Source organism: Rhea pennata, chromosome 4 (genome assembly GCF_028389875.1).
Source record: "Rhea pennata isolate bPtePen1 chromosome 4, bPtePen1.pri, whole genome shotgun sequence".
Taxonomy (NCBI): Eukaryota; Metazoa; Chordata; class Aves; order Rheiformes; family Rheidae; genus Rhea; species Rhea pennata.
The window spans coordinates 52,495,209-52,513,506 of NC_084666.1; the positions used below are offsets into that span (position 1 = coordinate 52,495,209).

Sequence of the window (18,298 nt, forward strand, 5' to 3'; positions counted from 1 at the left end):
TATGAAAATTACTGTACTATGGAAATAACCTAGATTTTTCATTAGCCGGATTCGGGCGCATTGCTAGGCAGCGCGGGGCAGCAGGGGCTGCTGCGCGCCGGGGATGGGGATGCACGCCGTCCTCCCGCACCTTTCCAGGTACGCGGCGCAGCCGCGAGATCAGCTCGTCGATCGCAACGGCACGAAAAGTTAAGCCCCGCGAACTTTAATGTTGTTAGGAGGAGTTTTTGGAGAAAGGAGCTGGAAGAGACCCAGCGCTGACGTAGCCCGTTTGATTTCTTCTCCCCGTGTGCTCGCTCGGAGCAGCTTTGCGGTTAAGGCAGGCTTTTGTCTCGCGCTGCGAGTCGCTGTAAAAAAACTTGGGAGCGCGTCTGCGGGTGTCGCCGGCGGCGTGCAGAGCTCAGCTGCCGCCTCCTCCTCCTCCTCGCTTCGTTCTTCCCACCGCCCCGCGCAGGTCGGTTGTGCAACATGCCCCTACCAGTTCAAAAAAAAAAAAAAATGCTGAGTAATGCCAGAGGTTCTCAAATGGCTGATGCAAACCTGGAGAATTTGCATCATCATTCAGCCGGAGTAACTTGGTATGACAAGAGCTTAAATACAAGTCCACGCGGAAGCCGAGCTGGTTTCCAACGATAGGCAGGACCAGCTAGCAGCGTGCAAGCGCAGGTGTTGCCGAGCAGGGCTCAGACTGCGGGGACGAGCCAAACACGCTGAGAGCCTCCTACCTGGGTGAGGGGCAGCGGCAGGAGGCAGGGACTAAGTAGCTAGTTACACAAGGAGGGGGAAAAAAGAAAAACAAACAAGAAAAAAAAAGAAAGATCCCAACCTGAGTTTGTGCTACAAACTTTCTGCCTGCGGTCGCCGTGGGTGTACTGGGGGCAGTGTAGCATGCTCAGGAAAGCTGCTGTCACCACAGCCTCTAATGGAAACTACTCGCAGGGGCAATGCAACGGCCGGTTGCCCTCCCTGGGCAGCGGGCAGCCGGCCCAGGAGGCGAAGGTGGTGCTGAAGCAGAAGGTGACGCTCCTGAGGGGGATATCCATCATCATCGGCACGATCATCGGCGCCGGCATCTTCATCTCGCCCAAGGGGATCCTGCAGAACACGGGCAGCGTGGGCATGTCCCTCTGCGTCTGGGTCGCCTGCGGCGTCCTCTCCCTCTTCGGTAAGTCGCCCCGGAGGGGCAGCCGCTGCCGCACCGGCGCTGCCGCCGGCGTGGGTTTAGCCGTTGGAGATCCCAGCGCAGCACCGCGCTCGAGGACCGGCAGGGCTGCAGGAGCTTTTCCCGCGCCCGGATAGGTTCTGTGCAGGGTGCCGAGGTCTGCGGTCGCTGCTGCCCCTCGTGCCTCCCCTTACGGCCGCAGGAGCCCTTCGGGACGACCGTAAGAGCAAACTGTGTTTCCGACGGGTCCGGAAAGTAACAGGAAAAGGAAACGTCCAACGCTGCAGCAGAAAGCGTGCCGTGCATATATAATGTTTTCCTGCTGGCTGTAAGAAGCAGTTTAGCGTTTGCTTGCAAGGTGCTGGGGGTACGGGCCGCTCTGCGTGGACACCGGCGAAACGTGCAGTCGGTTGGACTTAGTTCCCCAGGGGCGAGATCAAGCTCTGGGAGGAATAACTCCTGCTGGACACAACCCGTATTGGCACGAAAGGGAGCAAAATAATAATAATAACCCCCCTCCCCCAGAGGTGGATTTCTGCTTTCACTTTGTTCCTGCTGGCGATGCTGCTTGCATTGCAGAAGGCGGTGGGGATGGAAACAAATTGCTAACGAGAGGTTTATTCCTGACCCGCCTACACCGACAGCTTTTACTAATTTTTGTTTTTAACAGTAGTAAACTCTGAAGAATGCCAGTTTATTTGCTCCGCGCGGAAAGCCCCCGCTCGGCACGGGAAACCCCAGCCGCCCGCTGAGGAACAGAGGGTCCATTGACCTGCTTAATGAGTTAATCTCAGAGAAGCCGAAGAGCTAACATGAATATTGGCTTTATTTAAAACACAGGCAGCTTGTTTTCTGGCAGGAGGTAACGAGGGCAAACGCTGACTAACGCGTGCCTGCTTAATAGGTGGAACATGCAAATGCAGCCCCGTGTAAAGCGGCTCTGAGCTTGAGAGAGGCATCGACTGCTTGCAGGCTAAGTCCTCCCAAGCCAGGCAGATGAGGAGGGAAAGCTTGGACCTGTTTGGGCCAAACATCAAGCGTAGCAGTACCCTGCGCGACGTAATCTGTCACGTGAGCGTGGAAGTCCTGCTCGCAGCCAAACTCCTCCCACAGAGGAGGACCTCAGGTGCATTTTGTAACCATGTCCTAAGACTTTGGTCTTTAGACTCGGTTAAAACGCAACCTGCTTAAGGGGTTGTGTGTTTGCATTTAACTTCAGTAGTTGTGGTTTTGTAGCCATGAAACAAAGTTTGTAGCAAAAAACCTAGTCTCTTGTCAGATGGATTTTTTCCAGCTCATTTTCCAGATCTCGAGATGCGAAGAACAGTACGTTTTTGCCCAGCAAAAGATACTACCTATTTCTCTAAATGGAATTGTTACAGTTATATGTTCATATTTTTCATATTGTGAACATTTTTAATTCCCTGTAAAGTAAAATTTCATATAAAGATCACCTAAGGTCTTGGTGAAGCTCTCAGTGAAACATAATTTGATTTCATCCTGACTTTCTCCGGAAGAGATTGGCAAGGGGGGAAAAAAAAAAAGAAAGCATCCATGGTTTCTTTTAAATGTGGCTGTAGAATTCCTTTGAGCACTTTTTTCAGGTTAGCTGAAGAACATCAGACAAAAGCTACCATATTTTCACAAAGCCCCAAGCAAAAAGAATGAGCAAGGGTGGAATTTGTCACGAAGTCCTATAGCTCTGCCAGGCTTGTATGCGCCACGTGGGTTGGCAACCGCGGTTTTCATCTTGCCGCGTGGGCGCGCAGAAGCGCGCAGGGAGCAGAGCCTGAAGGACTTCGCAGTGCTTCGTTGGTTTTAACCCTACGGGATGAACGTTCGCCGACTCCGTTGCTGCTTCCCGGCGGCCTCTCGCGCTCCTAGCAGAGCTGCCGATGTTTGCGAGGCTCGGTACGCCTCTGCTCTGCTGCCGCGGTCCCGCCGCGGAGCGTGGAGCCGGTGGCTGCGCGATGGCCCACGAAGCGGCAGCAGCTGGCGGTACCCGGGCCGGGGTTGCTTCCTGGCGGGTCCTTCTAGCTGCAGCCCGGCGCCGCGAGGGCAGAGGACACGTGCTGTGCGGGTGGCCGCCTCGGGGAGCTGGCCCAGAGCTGCCGCTTCGCCGATGGGGGAAACTGCTCTCCTGCTAAGGAAACACGAAGCTGTCTAGATTTGAGGGCGACGCAGACACGAACCGAGCTGTCGTTGCGTCAGTAGCACGCGCACAACCGCGCAAGCGCTGAAAAGCCAGGGTTAAGCCATTCCCCAAGGCTTCTGCATCAGGCATCGACAACGTTATCGAGTGAAATTGTTAATCCGCAGTTCGTGCCTTGGGGTTTTGGCCAGTCGATCGCTTCGCCCGCGGCAGAGCACAGGGCACGCAGGTGGGTCAGGCCTTCCTCTGGAGGCTGCACCAGTGGTCGCCAGTGCTGAAAGCAGGTGATCATCCTGTGATAGCAAGCTGACGTGTCCAGGGTTTTCACTTAGCTGCGTGGTCACGCTGACTGGGAAACCGCATAGCTGGCATGACACAGCATTTGGTCCTACCTGTTCACAAAATGTTGATAAGTAATGACACACCTCAATAGTAAAGAATTTGCTTGGTGACTTGCACTGAAATACAATTGCTTGGTTAACTGCAAGTCTAGTTGAATAAATGAAACGTCATAAAGTTGTTTGAAAAAAGATGATTAAAACGTATCAAAAGTAATTGCAATACTACAGCAGCACCGTTGCTTGTTTTATTATTCATGAAGCATAAATGTTTTGAAAGGTATTTCTGGATAGCTCTGGTGATACCACCATTTAATTCTCACAGGTGCCCTCTGCTATGCTGAACTAGGAACATGCATTAAGAAATCTGGTGGTCACTACACCTATATCCTGGAGGCCTTTGGTCCGTTACCTGCTTTTGTGAGAGTCTGGGTTGAATTGCTCATCATCCGGTAAGTGCACCATGGGTTTTCTTTATTTCTCTTCTGATGCCAACACACTTTCACTCCTAATGAAAAATCTCAAACATGTGATATGTGAAGAAATCAAATGAATCCTGATGCATGAGCTGTGTTCTTTTAATAAGGTTACGTCAGGTAATTCAACAATATTATTTTGCTTGTCAGCATTGAAACATTTAAAAAAAGTATGTTTGGAAAAAAAAAAAAGATTTGAAGTAAAGTGCCTGTCACACAAATTCAGCTACTTGTTTTAATTCTGCTGAGCTTACTGTATCTATTGATGTCACTAATAATGCCTGTGCCTATAGAGTTAGCTTGTATACAGCATAGTTGAGCAGGGAAGTTACCTTTGCTTTTTCTCAGGCTTGGCATTGGCTTTTGGAGTGGCTGCTGTTATCTGTGGATAGAGGAATCCCTCTAGTCAAGCTATTGCTCAGCCGTTTTTAGATTTTAAGGTACCGTGTACTCTCGATATCTAAAGTCAGATCCTGTATTTTGGTTTTGTGGAGTGTTGGAGAAGTTACTTCTTGACTACTATGAAATGCACCAATGAAAGCAAAGCAGTATAAAGTTGTTACACACATGGAGTATCCAAAGTGTTGGTTTGATGGGTAAGCTTGTGCTTCATGCAGCCCTTGACATAGTGTGTAGGTGAATTATAATATGAAGATGCAAAAGCATCAAATCATAGCAAATAATTTTTCGTAATCTAAGTGGATCTTCGTATCAAAGCCAAGCTAACCCATTGACATTTTTTTTTACAGTATTTCTGAGGCTGGAGAGGTTTTTAGAATTACACGTAGAACAGTGTAATTCACTTATATAAAATGAATTCCAGGTGCACTCCGTTCCCGCAGCCGGCTGGTCAGTGCTCCTTTCCCCCCACCAGGCACAAAAGCACAGGCCTCCTTTCCAAACGTAACTACTTTTGCATAGTATTGACAAGTCCCAGCGCAGAGCGTCCGATGTTAAGAGCACCCGCAGCGCTGAGTCACTATGAATCTACGGATCCTTATCTGCTTTCCGGAGGAAATCGTTGTGCGTGTCGGAGGGTCCCTTACATCCTCCCCGCCCATGCGTAACCGCGGAATTAATTGCAGCGTGTCGGTGCGATGTGACGGGCAGAGCAGATGTCTCAGCCCTGTGAACTCCTGCCTGAAAGGAAACCAGGTGGAGGGGAAAGACCTATGTTTTCACTGACAGAAACGCAGCAACGGGAATGTAACTGTACTATTGCACGTGAGAAAGTCCACGAAGGGAGCAACGCAATTAAACCCCCTTGTTAACTCGCACCTTATTAGAGAGGGGAACCTTACTAGCCTAGGCAGGAAGATCCACAAGAAACCAGGCTTCATAAATTCCTCCTCTCACCAATTTCTTTCCTGTTTTTTTTTTTTTTTTTTTTTTTTTTTTACACATGTCAACGTCCCGAGAGAGACATGAAAACAAAGTTAGTCATCACAACGTGCCCCACACCCAGTAAATAGTCATCCTGCACGCGAAGAAACATCCGTGGTGTCTTTAGCTCCTGGCGGCAGCTAGGGTGGGAGACTTGTTACAACTCGCGATGATCAGAGCAGTGCTGCCGAAACGCTGTTTAGAGTTTTATATCTGGCTCCTGCGTGGGTAAACTAACTGGCTGCTGTCATCAAAGAACTTGAGACCAAATACGTATCTATGGGTTTTTTTTTGTTGTTGTTTTTTGTTTTGTTTTAGTGGCAGAAGTTGTTCACACACTTCTCAGTTAAGCCTTTCTTTCCCATGAAAGATTGCAGGATTATCAGACCTGTGGGCTGCTGGAGCAGGCACAACCAAAAAATAAACATTTCCTGCTCTCATATATCTTTTTGGCCACTATTTTAAAGTCTGAGGCATGTTTAAACACCGTGCACATACTGATTAAAATGTGCCAGCATCACCTGAGTCTAGAAGGGCCTTTCACTATGCTCTTCCTTGTCCAGGACAACTCGGAGTGTTTTTTCTCCCTGAGTGTCATGTTGCAGGTATAGCAAAGCTCTTTTTTTTTTTTTTTTTTTTTTTTTTTTTTTAATACCAGTTTACAAACAAATGAAGAAAACTGTGAACGTATCATCTGTAACGCTCGAATCTGGTGACTGCTAAATGTAGGCTGGGTGAAAGCCCGCTCCCAAATAAATGACTCACTCATCTGTGGTATGTGCTGGTGGCGATATACCTGCTCCCTTCCCCGTGGCATTTTGTGCTGCTTGTCCTTAAATGAAAGCTGCTAATTCTCTTGCTGCCCGCTCCTGAGTGCACCGGTGTTAGGAGCCTGCCAGTCTTGCTTTGTGAGTGCAGTAAGGAGGAAAATGCCCAACTCCTTCAGCTCTCGCCTCAATTTGTGGACTATGCTGCCAGCCACAAGTGTGGGAATGGAAGAGGCACGGATGTTTGTTGGAGGTGTAATTTAGGAGCTGTTTTTAAAAATGAATATTGTGGTGCTAGTTGCCACGACCTCTTAGAAAAGGTCTTTCTCAAAGCGAGAGGGAGAAATCAAGCTCTGGAAGAAGGAGCTGGAACTGAGGAAGAAAGTTGTCCGAGAAAGTGTCGAAGATCTGATCTTCCATCTGATCTAGGGCAGTGCAAACTATTTTTGGCACACTGCTACATTTAAACGCTGGGGGAATGGTGTACTTTCTAATTACAAATTAGAAGTAATCAGCAGAGGTAAATTCAGTGAATGTGCGTGTAAAACTAAAATGAGAGGACGTTCAGGCCCTGAGTGTTAAGTCAGCTGTTGTGAGGTCCCTCGCTGGTCAGGAAAAGGAGCAATTCTTGTGTGTGTGGGATCTGCAAGCAGCAACATTCACTTGTAATTTTCTTAGGCAGAAATTTTCTTAGGAAGACACTTCTGTTCTTTGCTCCTCTGCAGTTTGATCCAACACAATGTGTGACATTCTGGTTGACTCATACTTCTAGGAAAGTATTTTTGTTTCAGAGGCAAAAGTCTCTTGTGGAAAGTTCCTTTATCATTCAGTGAAGAATAAGAACTTCTTTGTAGAATTTTTAAGCCCTTCCATAGCATTTTACAGCAGCCATGTTTCTGTTAAAATTCTGGAGGGTGAGTAGGATGTTCTGTAGCTCAGCATTGTTTTATTAAATTCTGGAGATTTTTCATAACAAATTTGCATGGACTCTTGATTACCTCAAAAATCATGAGAGGCAGATTCATACGCCTTTTTTCCCCTTATTGCATGTAACTGTGTGATGGAAGTACAGATACCACCAGCTGAAGCTACACAGGGTAAAAGTGTCTTCCAAATGTGAACAAAACCACTAGATATGTAGACAGCATCTGATCTGAGGCGCAGAGTAAATTGCTCTTAATATATATATTAATTTTAAGGCTTTTGGCAAGTAGTTAGCCTGTCCGAAAGAGCAAGCCTTTATGAATGTCGTGAGTATTTCCTGTTCATAAATGCAAGAACCACATGCTTGCCTTTCTTCACATTTCTTTGATGCATGGAAGATGGTTTCTGTGCTTGGGGGATTTTTGCTCTCACTTGCAAGGCTGGGAAGTTGTTAGTCAATAAAGAGGAACAAATGTTTTAAAAAGTCAGTTTCCATTTAGCAAATCTCATTTTCATTCAAAAGACTTGGGCATTTTTTGGATACTTATTTCAGTAAAGCAAAATTCCCAGCTCCAATGAAATTCATTTGCTCCTATCTATGAGGGGTGAAACATACCCACCACTAAAACACAGTCCTCATCAGGTTTTACATGGGGTTTTGCCTACGTTATCTAGTTCTGGTGAGTGAACAAAGATTTGTATTGATACATTTCCATTCTATTTATGGCTGCTTCACAACACAAAAGTTACAGGAATGACTCCATCCTGATAAGAGGTGTTGCTGTCGAGCAGAACCACTAAGCAAAGCTGAACTGTTTATGATTCCCTGATGATCTCTTACATTCGGAAATCATGGTACATGGTAGCATGATTACAAATATGCACCAAAATTAACTATAGTTCTCAGTCCTGTGATAATAAAGTTACAGCATGATCCCATATGAATATTGCTTACCTACTACAGTAGATTAATTTTGTGATTTTTTTGTTGTTTTTACTTTTTACCCTAGCCCTGCTGCCACAGCAGTGATATCGTTGGCATTTGGACGCTATATTTTGGAACCTTTCTTTATGCAGTGTGAGATCCCAGAACTTGCAATTAAACTTATTACAGCTGTTGGCATCAGTAAGTATCCAATTTTAGGTTTCAGGGAAGAGTAAAGATGATGTAAACTTAAAAAAATAAATAATCATGCTGAACAGGTAGTCATTTGATGTGAATCATTACAGAACAACTGTGCACCCAGTGTCAAGGGCATCAGCATGATGCCTTGCCTGGATATGTGTGTTTGTGAACATACACAGTAGTGAAAAAAATAACAGAGCTTGTTGATGGCAGGGAAAATCTATTGCCAAGCCTCATTCTGTTGCCACTTGAATTAATGGCAGGACTCTCATTACTTTGGTGGAAGCAATTTCAGTCCCTGAAGAGACGGTGAGCCAGTGCCAGAGATATGGGGAATGATTACTTGATTTGAAGGGCTTTGCATTGCTTCTGTTTTAAGAGGCAATTGTGTGCCAAGCGTGATGTGGAGAAGTAATGTAGTTCTCTAGACTGGCCCACAGGCAACGTGAAATGATCTTCCCAGGTCCCACCCTGTCCTGCACAGCAACACAAGCTTACAGGTGTGGTTGCAGTTCAGGGTGCAGAAACCCAGCTGACTTTGGGAGCAGGGTGTACGGTTCACTGAGAGTGCAGCTCATCCTACTCTTTCTAACTTTGCAATTAGCGTGAGTGGACCGTTTTGGGATAGAGAGAAGTCCAATGGAAGTGGGGAGGCTCTCTCTAGACCAGGAGCCTTGCGGTGTACGATGCTGAGTGAAAGGAAAAGACAACCTGGATGTGACTGTGACTCTGGGGCAGTGTGTTTAGCAGTAAAGATGGCTTCAGATTTGGAATAGTCACCAAGGATAACACTCTCACGCGCGCACACACACACATATGGGGAGGAGAGCGCAGAATAGACCTGAGTAATTAGTAACAGATTGTTCCTTTCAGTTTGGTCAGTGCACATATCCGAAACAAAAGGACTGGAAAACAGAATTGAGACATGCAAAATGATCAAAGGCACACAAGAGACCACTTTAATTTTGCACAATAATAGGTTCATATGACTTTTTTTTCTTTGGGGTAGAGAGTTCAATTGACATTGAAATTTCCAGTCTCCAGGTTACTATGACTTTTTTTGCAGAAGTTCTCTTGATAGGAATTCGGTTCTACCAGGAGTGTATTAACAAAATCAGTATGTGACCAGGTTTCTTTCTGACTTAATTATGTACAAACTACAGGTTTCACAGGAATAATTGAATTAAGGGCTTGAGTTTTGGGGTCAATGACTTTTTATAGTTACATCTGTCTAAAATATTTCAGTAAAAGATAAGGGTGAAACAGATGTTCAATAACTTCAAGGTCACTGAGACAGAAGGAATGTGAAGTGAGGACTACATTAAAGTGTTTTGTTAAGTGCATGTGATTCAAGCACAATACGTGAACAATTTAAAATAGGTTTTTATTACTTTTAATTTAATTGAAAATCTGTGTGCAAAGCCATGATTTCACAAAGTAATTAAACAAAGAAGTAGCATTGCAGGGGGGTGGGTGGAGTTACGCTGAAATAATTACGCCCTAAAGGGAGGTAGGAGTACACAGCAGACTGTTCCTATGGTGACTCTGGGTTTGCGCAGAGCAGGTAGGATGAGCTTCTGTTTCACAGAAACGAGAGATTCTCGTAGAAAGTTTGTAATCCTGAACACGGTGGTGCTAAGGAAAGCAGCGATATGTGAGATGAGGGTTTACATGTATTCTTTGCAGTGTGCTTTACAGTGGAGTTTAATTTGTAATAGGTGTTGATCATATACTGCACTTAGTTCAGGGATCTGAGCGTGTATGACTGTTATTCTTGTATTATCAGAATTAGTTATTGTGGTAGCAATTACGATGAATTTTTTATATTGTGAATATAAGCAGAATGATAGGCAAGACTAAGATTTTTGGGGGTTGAGCACACGTATTGGAACCCTAAAGATCTTATAATCCAATTTAATGGTGCCACTGGCAGTGTTTGCTTTCATTGAGAATTTTCTTAAGTTAATCAGAAAGTCAGCTGACATGCCTCTGGTGGTCTTATCCGTTCCTCATCCCTTCTCCTATTGGAAGAGATGGCAGAGTGCTTGCTGCATCTCTCTTATCTTTATTGCATGGGGAGAAAGGTGGTAAGAAGCACCATTAAACACTGTCCTTGAATGAGACTTTGTTCTGTAGTTTTACCTTGTCATTTCTGATCACACAAGAAAGGGCTGGAATAGATTTTGAAAAGTCTCCAGGCTATCCCCTGCCCCCAAACACAATCAGCTTATCTAAACAATTTCTGACAGATGTTTGTCTAAACTAGTCATAAAACCTCCAGTGAGAGAGTTTCTACAATCTCTGTGAGTATTGTATCCCATTTTTTTCCTATCCTTGTCTCAAGAGAGCTTTTCTCATTTTTTTTCTCCTAAATCTCCTTTTCTGCAATTTAAGCCTATTACTCCATGTCTTATCCACAATGAATACAGAGAGCAGTTCTTTCTTTCCTCTTTACGATCACCTTGGCAAACCAGGTTTACAAAGGGCAATAAGGCTGGCCGGGTGGAATAGCGCGTAACAACTCCGTGCGCAGCCAAGAGTGGTATTAATGATTCCGCAAGGAATGCGATGCCTTTTCAAGAGCTGCAAAAAGGTTACCCAACGTGGATGAGACCAGGATTATGATGGGGAGTGGCAGATACTGATGCTCCTCTACCAGCTGCAGCTCGGACTGCTGGACTGTGCTTACGGTACAGTGGGAGCCAAGGTGCTGCAAAGGTAATATACGTCAGAGGAGAGCTAAAATGGGGACCTTCTGGAGAAGGGAGACCCGTAAGGAAGTCTCATTATTGATTTATTGCTGCATAGGAGCAAAGCACGTGCTGCGGACAAAATTCCCCTTGAAATCTCTTCTGCCCTGAGCAATTTTCAACAAGCAAATTTTCTTTCCTGGGGTGTTGTGATTCCCTCCACTGGGCCACACAGATGATTAGTTATTTTTCAGAAGCAAAAAGTCCAAACATGTCAGTGGCCCCAGGGTCATGGAGAAAAGGGTGCTTGTGGTCTTGTCTCTTGAGATCCCCCTGCCTTCCGCATCTCCTGTGCTGCAGTGGGATTTTGCTACCTGTTTTTTTTCAAACTTGAAAAATACACAGTAAATTAAAGTGATTTCTAAGTTATCTCTGCAAGGGGGAAAAATAGACAAATAGTGCATACACGTATCAGTCTATTTGTCAGTCTGCCATAAACTTTTTCTAAATTCAGTCAGCTTAATCAAACCTGAGAGAAGCGTAGATGTCTCAAAGATATTCAGTGACTATGATTTCTACAGAAGTAAGTGAGCAGGTAGAGAAGAGGAATCTGTGCCCCAGCATAGGGAAGAACTCCAAAAGAAAATGCACATAGAGAAGAGACCTCCTAAATATCTAACCGTGGGAATTGCTTGAGCTGGATACAATGGCCCAATGGCGCAAAGCAGTATGCATATGGGCTTTCTCTGTTCTGATGCAGAAGACGGTCTCTTTTAGGAGAAACATTTAGAAATTCATTTCTCTTTTTAAATAAAAGCTGGTAGACTCCTCCATATTTATTATTTCTTCAGATAAAGAAGAGCTTTGCAAAGCATGGTGATAGGGTATGCAAAAAGAATCTATGTTCATTTATTGCTTTATTTCTATCCTCTAACTCTACTTCTAATGGTGAACTTAAATTAATAACAGTGAGGGATAAATTACACTGTGTGAAGATATTGAACTGTATTATTGATATATAACCTGAATAGAGAGGCAATCTTAACTGAGCCAGTTCTAATCTTTTTACTTGGTCTCCATATCAGGAGAAGGCAGATAAGCAAGTTTCAGCTATTAAAAATGGAGAAGCTTGGAGCACGCTATCAGCTCACATGTATGTGTTTTTAAAGTTTTAAACTCATATGTGGGTGTTTGGGCATCTGACACTGCAATAATGTAAAATTTCCATTGTTTGAAGGTCTACCACAAAAACAATACTGTCCAACTATGACAGTTGGACAGAGAGAATAGTGTGCTTGAAAAGTGAGGTCAGCTGTACAGATCTATCAGTATTTGCTGGCAAATAATATGAAAAGTTTTGCTGGCATTAATTGGGTGTGTATGCAAGCCTATAGTTAGTTCCTTTTTTTTTTCCAGCACGGCAGATGCTGTGGACGTTGAACTCTCCTGCTGACAGATTTCAGACAAGCAGTTAAATTAAGACATCTCTTGGCTGTTGGAGTAGCAAAAGCTGCTCTGATGGGTGCTTTTGTGCCTCCTGCGACTTCTTTTTGATCGATGCATTAAAATCCACAAATGGAGATATTTTTGCTTAATGTGGGCTCTTTCTGCTTCTGAGTGCCACGGCCATAAAAGTCTGACAAGTTAGCGGAGGGTAGCTCCCTTTGAAGCTCCCCACTGCGGCGGTGGTACGTATGCCTGAAAGTAGGCCAAGATATAATGCTACCGCTGCTTCTCCCATTGGATTTCACTGACCTTTTACAGCTGTGGCTATGCGAAGGAAAAAAGATTGTGAAAAACAACACGATCAGTGTTACTGTTGTGTTTGACGGTTCACGAACACCATTTTGTGCTCCCTTCTGGATTAGTGTGCACCTCACTTTGAGGTGGGTATTTAGTTTGAGCTAATTGTCTACGCTCCCTATAAAGTCAGTGGAGAAAGAGCTACAAGAGGGAGAGATCCTGAAGGCAACTCATCTCATCTTAGATAGGCTTCTGAAAGAGGTGCTATTAATCATCCTCTGGGGGTATATATCTCTTCACTGAGGACAGAAGGAGACCAGATGCCTAACTTTTAGTTGGCAAGTTTAGAAAAGATGAGTGCCACTTTTACTGTCCTTTTGTCTGGGGAGTTGCTGCTTCCTTCTGATCTTCGCTGTGATCCTGTATCAAAGTCTCTGCCATGGGTTTCTTGAAGTATCTCCATAAGAAACTATTCACAGAAGAGTGGTTGAATAATGACCCTCGACCCAAGATACAATTTCCATCTTGCATGCTGGCACAATTGCTTTATCATTTTCCCTCTCTTTTTCAACTTTTTTCATGAGTTTTTCTCCACAGCCTTTCGCTATCCAGTTACTAACATAACCAGTACGCTGCTGATACATGATGTCGTTATAAACCCCACTCACGTCTGTTGTGCTCATGCAACCGCAAAGACTAGATATTATAAAACCGTTAATATTTATAGTCCATTAAGTTCAGTCCAATAAAATGAAATTCTGAAAAAAACAAAATCAGAGTCAAAATCTCATATCCTCTGAGAACTTCTCAGCTCTGCAACCTGAGGTAGCTGGAGCACGTAGCTCTGCGAGACCTTGTACAGAGCACCACTGAAGCTAGTGGCACCGTGCGCTGGGCTGACTGCAGCTGTGAGTTCCTCCGTCTTCCCGATCAAATTAAGACCCTCGCAGCGCCCATTTCACCTGCTCTACTCGGTCAGAAAGCCTCTGGTGAGTCATTTTGCTGACTTGAACTCACAGTCAGGGATGGAGAATGTTTAGCGCAACCTGCCTGTGCAAATACCACTCTGGGTTTCTCTCTTTGGAGCAGGTGCGGCTCATACACAGATTTGTGGCTTGGGATTTGTGTGTGGCTGGCTAGCAAGGAAGGCCATGAGTTTCTGCGCGAATTGAAATTAATGCTCGTTCTAGCGTGCCCTCCAGTGATGCTCTCACAGCTGTATCAGGCAGGCAACCGATGCACTAAAAATACTAGAGGAGGGCTCCCTCCGAGGTGAGGCTGCTCCTGCTACCTGTTCTGACCTGGGCAAAGTAACAGAACGATTGCTGCAGTGAACTTGTCCTCTGATGGAGCTGAACGTCAAAGTGCGTGACATAAAACTCTCTCTGACATTTTCATGTGGCCTCGTCCCCACCTGGGCTTTGTCTTGCGGAAAAGAAGTGAACTTTCCAGAAAATTTGAAATAAGCCAATGTTTGTTTATGGCATTAAATCTTCTCCATAACTAAAGCAGTGTTGGTGAAATAGCTATTTTAAATACATTTTGCTAAAGTATCTGTAAAACTTATGAGCACCTTTTCGACCTTTTTGCCCTGTAATCAAGCCCTAGTAAAGAGAGGAAGCCTCAGTCAGCACTAATATTCAGCAGCAACCTGGAGGAAACTTCCAGCACTTAAATAAATGACGTTATGTCAGGGTAACGCTGGGACAACAGAATAGTGAATCAGGCCCCTGGGATTTTCTGCTCCCTGCCAAGTATATGTATAAAAAGAAGTAACGAAGCAAAAAATAAGTATTTGGATCTTGAGTGATACTTTGCAGAAGCCCGGGTGATTTTTTTGGTGACTCAGAAAAGACCTCTGAGTTCTGAAATAGGGTAAATACAGAAATGGGAAAACATTTTGATCTTTAAAATCTTTTTGATGAAAAATTCAAATTCAGCGATCTTGCATGTTTGTGTTGATTTTTTGTTTTTTTTTAAGTGTGGGAACCCTGCTTTCCCAAATAAAAATTCCATGAATACATCGGAATAGAAATCACTTGCAAATTTTCTCACTTTTCTATTAAACCAAAGCTAATTTGGCTGCAGTGCTTGCAGTGCCAGCTAACACAAACTAGCTCCCAGGCTCTGATGGGAGACACTGGCTTGTGATTTTATGCATCCCACGATGTGTGAGATAGCTGGTTATACAGATAAACAAATGCTCTTGAGAGAGTTTTGAAGTAAGGAAGGATTCTGATGAAAAGCTAATTCATTAGTTCCATGCTACGAGAGGAAAGAAAAGATCAGTGAACAGGCTTGTGTTACGACATCCACCTTTTTCTGTAGCCAAGGGGAAAATGACTTTGTTATCTAATGAAATGGCTCACATTTCCCATTCATTTGGTAAATATTCACTTATACAAACTGTTTTATTTTTTTTCTGTTTTGCCAGCATAGTCATTTAAATAAGCTAGAATAAGTGACACTAAAATTATTAGTTAGTGCTCTAGTAAAGACCAGAAAATGCCCTCACTGACCCAAAGGACATGAGCTGAGGTGGCAGAATGTAAAAGCACTTCTCACTTCTGCTCTTTGTGTTGGTGAGGCACGGACCTGGGCCTTGTTCTCCAGCAGTAAAAAGTGTCAGCTGCTTTGCCAAGCGCAGGTGGGAACGTTACTGGGAACGGGGCCCTCCTGTGTCTGCTCTGGTGTGGCTTTAGTGGAGGAGAAGGAGCAAAGACAGGAGCAGGTGTAAATGGGGTAGTGAGTGACAAATTTATGCAGGATCTAAATGGGGGTGAGAAAGTTTAATGGGTTTATTAATTGTTATTGTTTTCTGAAAATGCAAATCTCTACTCAAACCAGCACCAATACAGAAATCTGGTGTGACAGGGGTTGTGCAATTAATTTTTTTCATTCAAGGCAGAGTTCTGTCAACCCATCGTTGACCCACAGTTAGCAATGCTGAGTAGATGAAGCCTTAATTTGGTGCTGAAGGAGCCAGGTAGGGAATGAAGAGAAGGATGGGCAGAGCAGGGGGTCAGAGACGGCCTCAGCTGATGCATTTCACAGGGAGCCTGGAAGGGAAACGTGGGAAGTAGAGGGGAGCAGATGGGGGAGGTTATTAGGGTACTTCCTCAAGTACATCAGAACTCACTGTTTGTGCGACACCTCTACTGGCAAATAGTTTTGTGGTGATTTTGGTGGCATGAATATTTTTTCTCTGATTTTTCTTTTTTTCTCTTGCAGCGGTGGTGATGGTCCTGAATAGCACAAGTGTCAGCTGGAGTGCCCGTATTCAGATTTTCCTTACCTTTTGCAAGCTTGTAGCAATTCTGATAATTATAGTCCCTGGAGTTATCCAGCTAATTAAAGGTATGAAATGAAAAGTAAATGCTTTTAAAGTGCTTTTATCTTTACTCTCCCTAGTCTTTCCCCACCTGCCTCTGCCAAATAATGCTTATAGCAGCAAAATCTCTTAATTAGTCTCTGCTTGTTTAACTGAAGCACTGTGCTGTCATGTAACTGATTAGCAGTGGAGCTACACTGGGATGAACTGGTATTTCCCTCAAGCATGCCAATGAGACTACTCAGATCAGAGCCCGTTTTCGAGCGAGCGGCGGGATTGCTCCTCCGCGGGTAGCTGCCGCGTGGTGCGAGCTTTGCGGAAGGGGCAGACTCGGCTGCAGCGGCCCCTCTTCAAAGCACGCTCCAGAGTCGCTCAGCCAGAGCACGCCTCCCTTGGCCGCACCGCCGCGACGACCTAGCGCGCGCCCGCGGTGCCGGGGGATGGAAATCGGGGAGCGCACGAAATGGCCAGGACGCTGGAGGCTGTTTCGCCACTTTGGCGACGTACATTGTGAAAGCTAATCTCTGCTCAGTCGCTGGGCACAGCTGCAGCTGCTCGTTATCGGAGTTAAACGTGCGAGTTAGAGGTGGGGTCTTGGGGAGGGACACCGTGGTTAGCCCGCGTATTGTTTTTACAGACTTCCTGGCTGCAACTCCATGGGATGCTCATAGCACATGTGCTTCTCTTCTTCCAAGTGGAAGACTAAAGCATGCAGCTAAAGGCAAGGTTTGGGGCTCACCCAAGCCTAGGAAAGGAAAGTAGAGGAGTTCAGAAGGCCAGGGCTGCTCTACAAACTTTGCCCGTGTTGCCGCATGAGCAAGAAGCGTGAGCAGACACCTCTGTCCTCCCGAGCTGTGCTCCGCGCGCACCAGCTGCTATGTAGGTCTTTCTGTGGCTTTGTGGAAGTCATCTGGATGGAGTAACACTGGCAGAAAAACTCCTTTTGCTGGCATATACTCAGCTACCTGAAGAAGCTCTTCTGATGCAGCTGTAGCAGCAGAGGTTGTGGGATGGAGACAAGCCCCAGCTCATTCCCGTTATAGTGGTGGTAGACGGTGACGACAAAAAGCACCAGGAGCCATTCAGCACAGTGGGTCAGAAAGGGGAACAGCTTTTAATGAATTGGTGGCAGATTTTATCTAACCAAACTTATCACAGTTGTGCTGGTTCAGTCCCCGGGAGGCGCTTTTCTTACCCTTCACAAAGCCTCCAGCCTGCGTCAGCAGCGCAGCGGTCGCGCTCGGCAGTGAGCTCAGAGCTTCTCGCGGACACGGGCAGCTCTCTGTGATTAGCAATAGTCTCAGAAAGAAAAGTTTCCCTGTGTAGAGCTCTGCTAATTCACTATCTCTGTTCTCATGTTTTTCACTTTCTTTCTGGCAGCTGCAATGCCTGTTCCCTCACCTCCTCTCCGTTCCCTCCGTCCCTCCTCTTTCTGTACCTTTGGGGCAGACCAGACCTGGGTTTGGCTATGTTCTGCCACCCCTTCGCAGCTCAGCCAGTATTACCGACCCCCCACTGGGACCTTCCTCTGGCCTCAGTCCTCCCTTACTCCAAAATCCTCCACTTCTGTGGGAATTTTGACAAAGGGCTGAGTAAAAACTGATTAGAGAGTTGAGAATTTGACCCACTGCTAATTTAGGTCTGGATGAAATCTGCTTCTTCCTGCTGCATTTCTGCAGAGGTTCATTGCTACTCAGGAAATCTGGGATGCTGTAGGGAGATCTTACGAATTGCAGAGCGCCTGGTAAAAGAATAACGGAATAACATGACTCAAGGGTCATTGCAAAGACACACAATTAAAATTTGTAACTTGGATTTGTGGTGCCCAGCAAATTCCTCCTCAGTAGAGTCTGTTATAACGTCAGGTGAACTATACTCTTAATTGGGTTTTGTGGAAACTCCTTGTTGCGTTGTTCAGCTGTGAGTATTCATATGCTATGGAGGAGGAAACCTTTGTGTTTGTTAGCCAAAGGTTTCCTTTAGTTTGTTAGTGGATGTACACTGATGGGGAGATAAATTGTTTTGTCGATATCTTACCCCATCACTAAAAGTACGTTCAAAACAATCATTTCTGAATATTAGGACTAGGACTGAGTGTGATATTTTGGAAAGTGTCTTTGGTAATCACCTATTCCTGCGTCCTTTCTGCTACCTGCCAGGCGTTACTCTGAAAATGTTTACTCTCAAATGATTGCCTTTATAGGTA

The 18,298-nt window shown here is 45.2% G+C and overlaps 1 protein-coding gene across 1 annotated transcript in view; it reads left to right on the forward strand.

Moving 5' to 3' along the window:
* Positions 1 to 574: 574 nt before the first annotated feature.
* Positions 575 to 18,298, forward strand: part of SLC7A11 (solute carrier family 7 member 11) — a 57,785-nt gene continuing 40,061 nt past the window's right edge. Inside the window, exons 1-4 of the mRNA XM_062574787.1 lie at positions 575 to 1,165; positions 3,978 to 4,104; positions 8,213 to 8,328; positions 15,993 to 16,118. Of these exons, the coding sequence (XP_062430771.1) occupies positions 889 to 1,165; positions 3,978 to 4,104; positions 8,213 to 8,328; positions 15,993 to 16,118 (646 nt within the window). The 5' untranslated portion in view covers positions 575 to 888. The remainder of the gene's footprint in view (positions 1,166 to 3,977; positions 4,105 to 8,212; positions 8,329 to 15,992; positions 16,119 to 18,298) is intronic.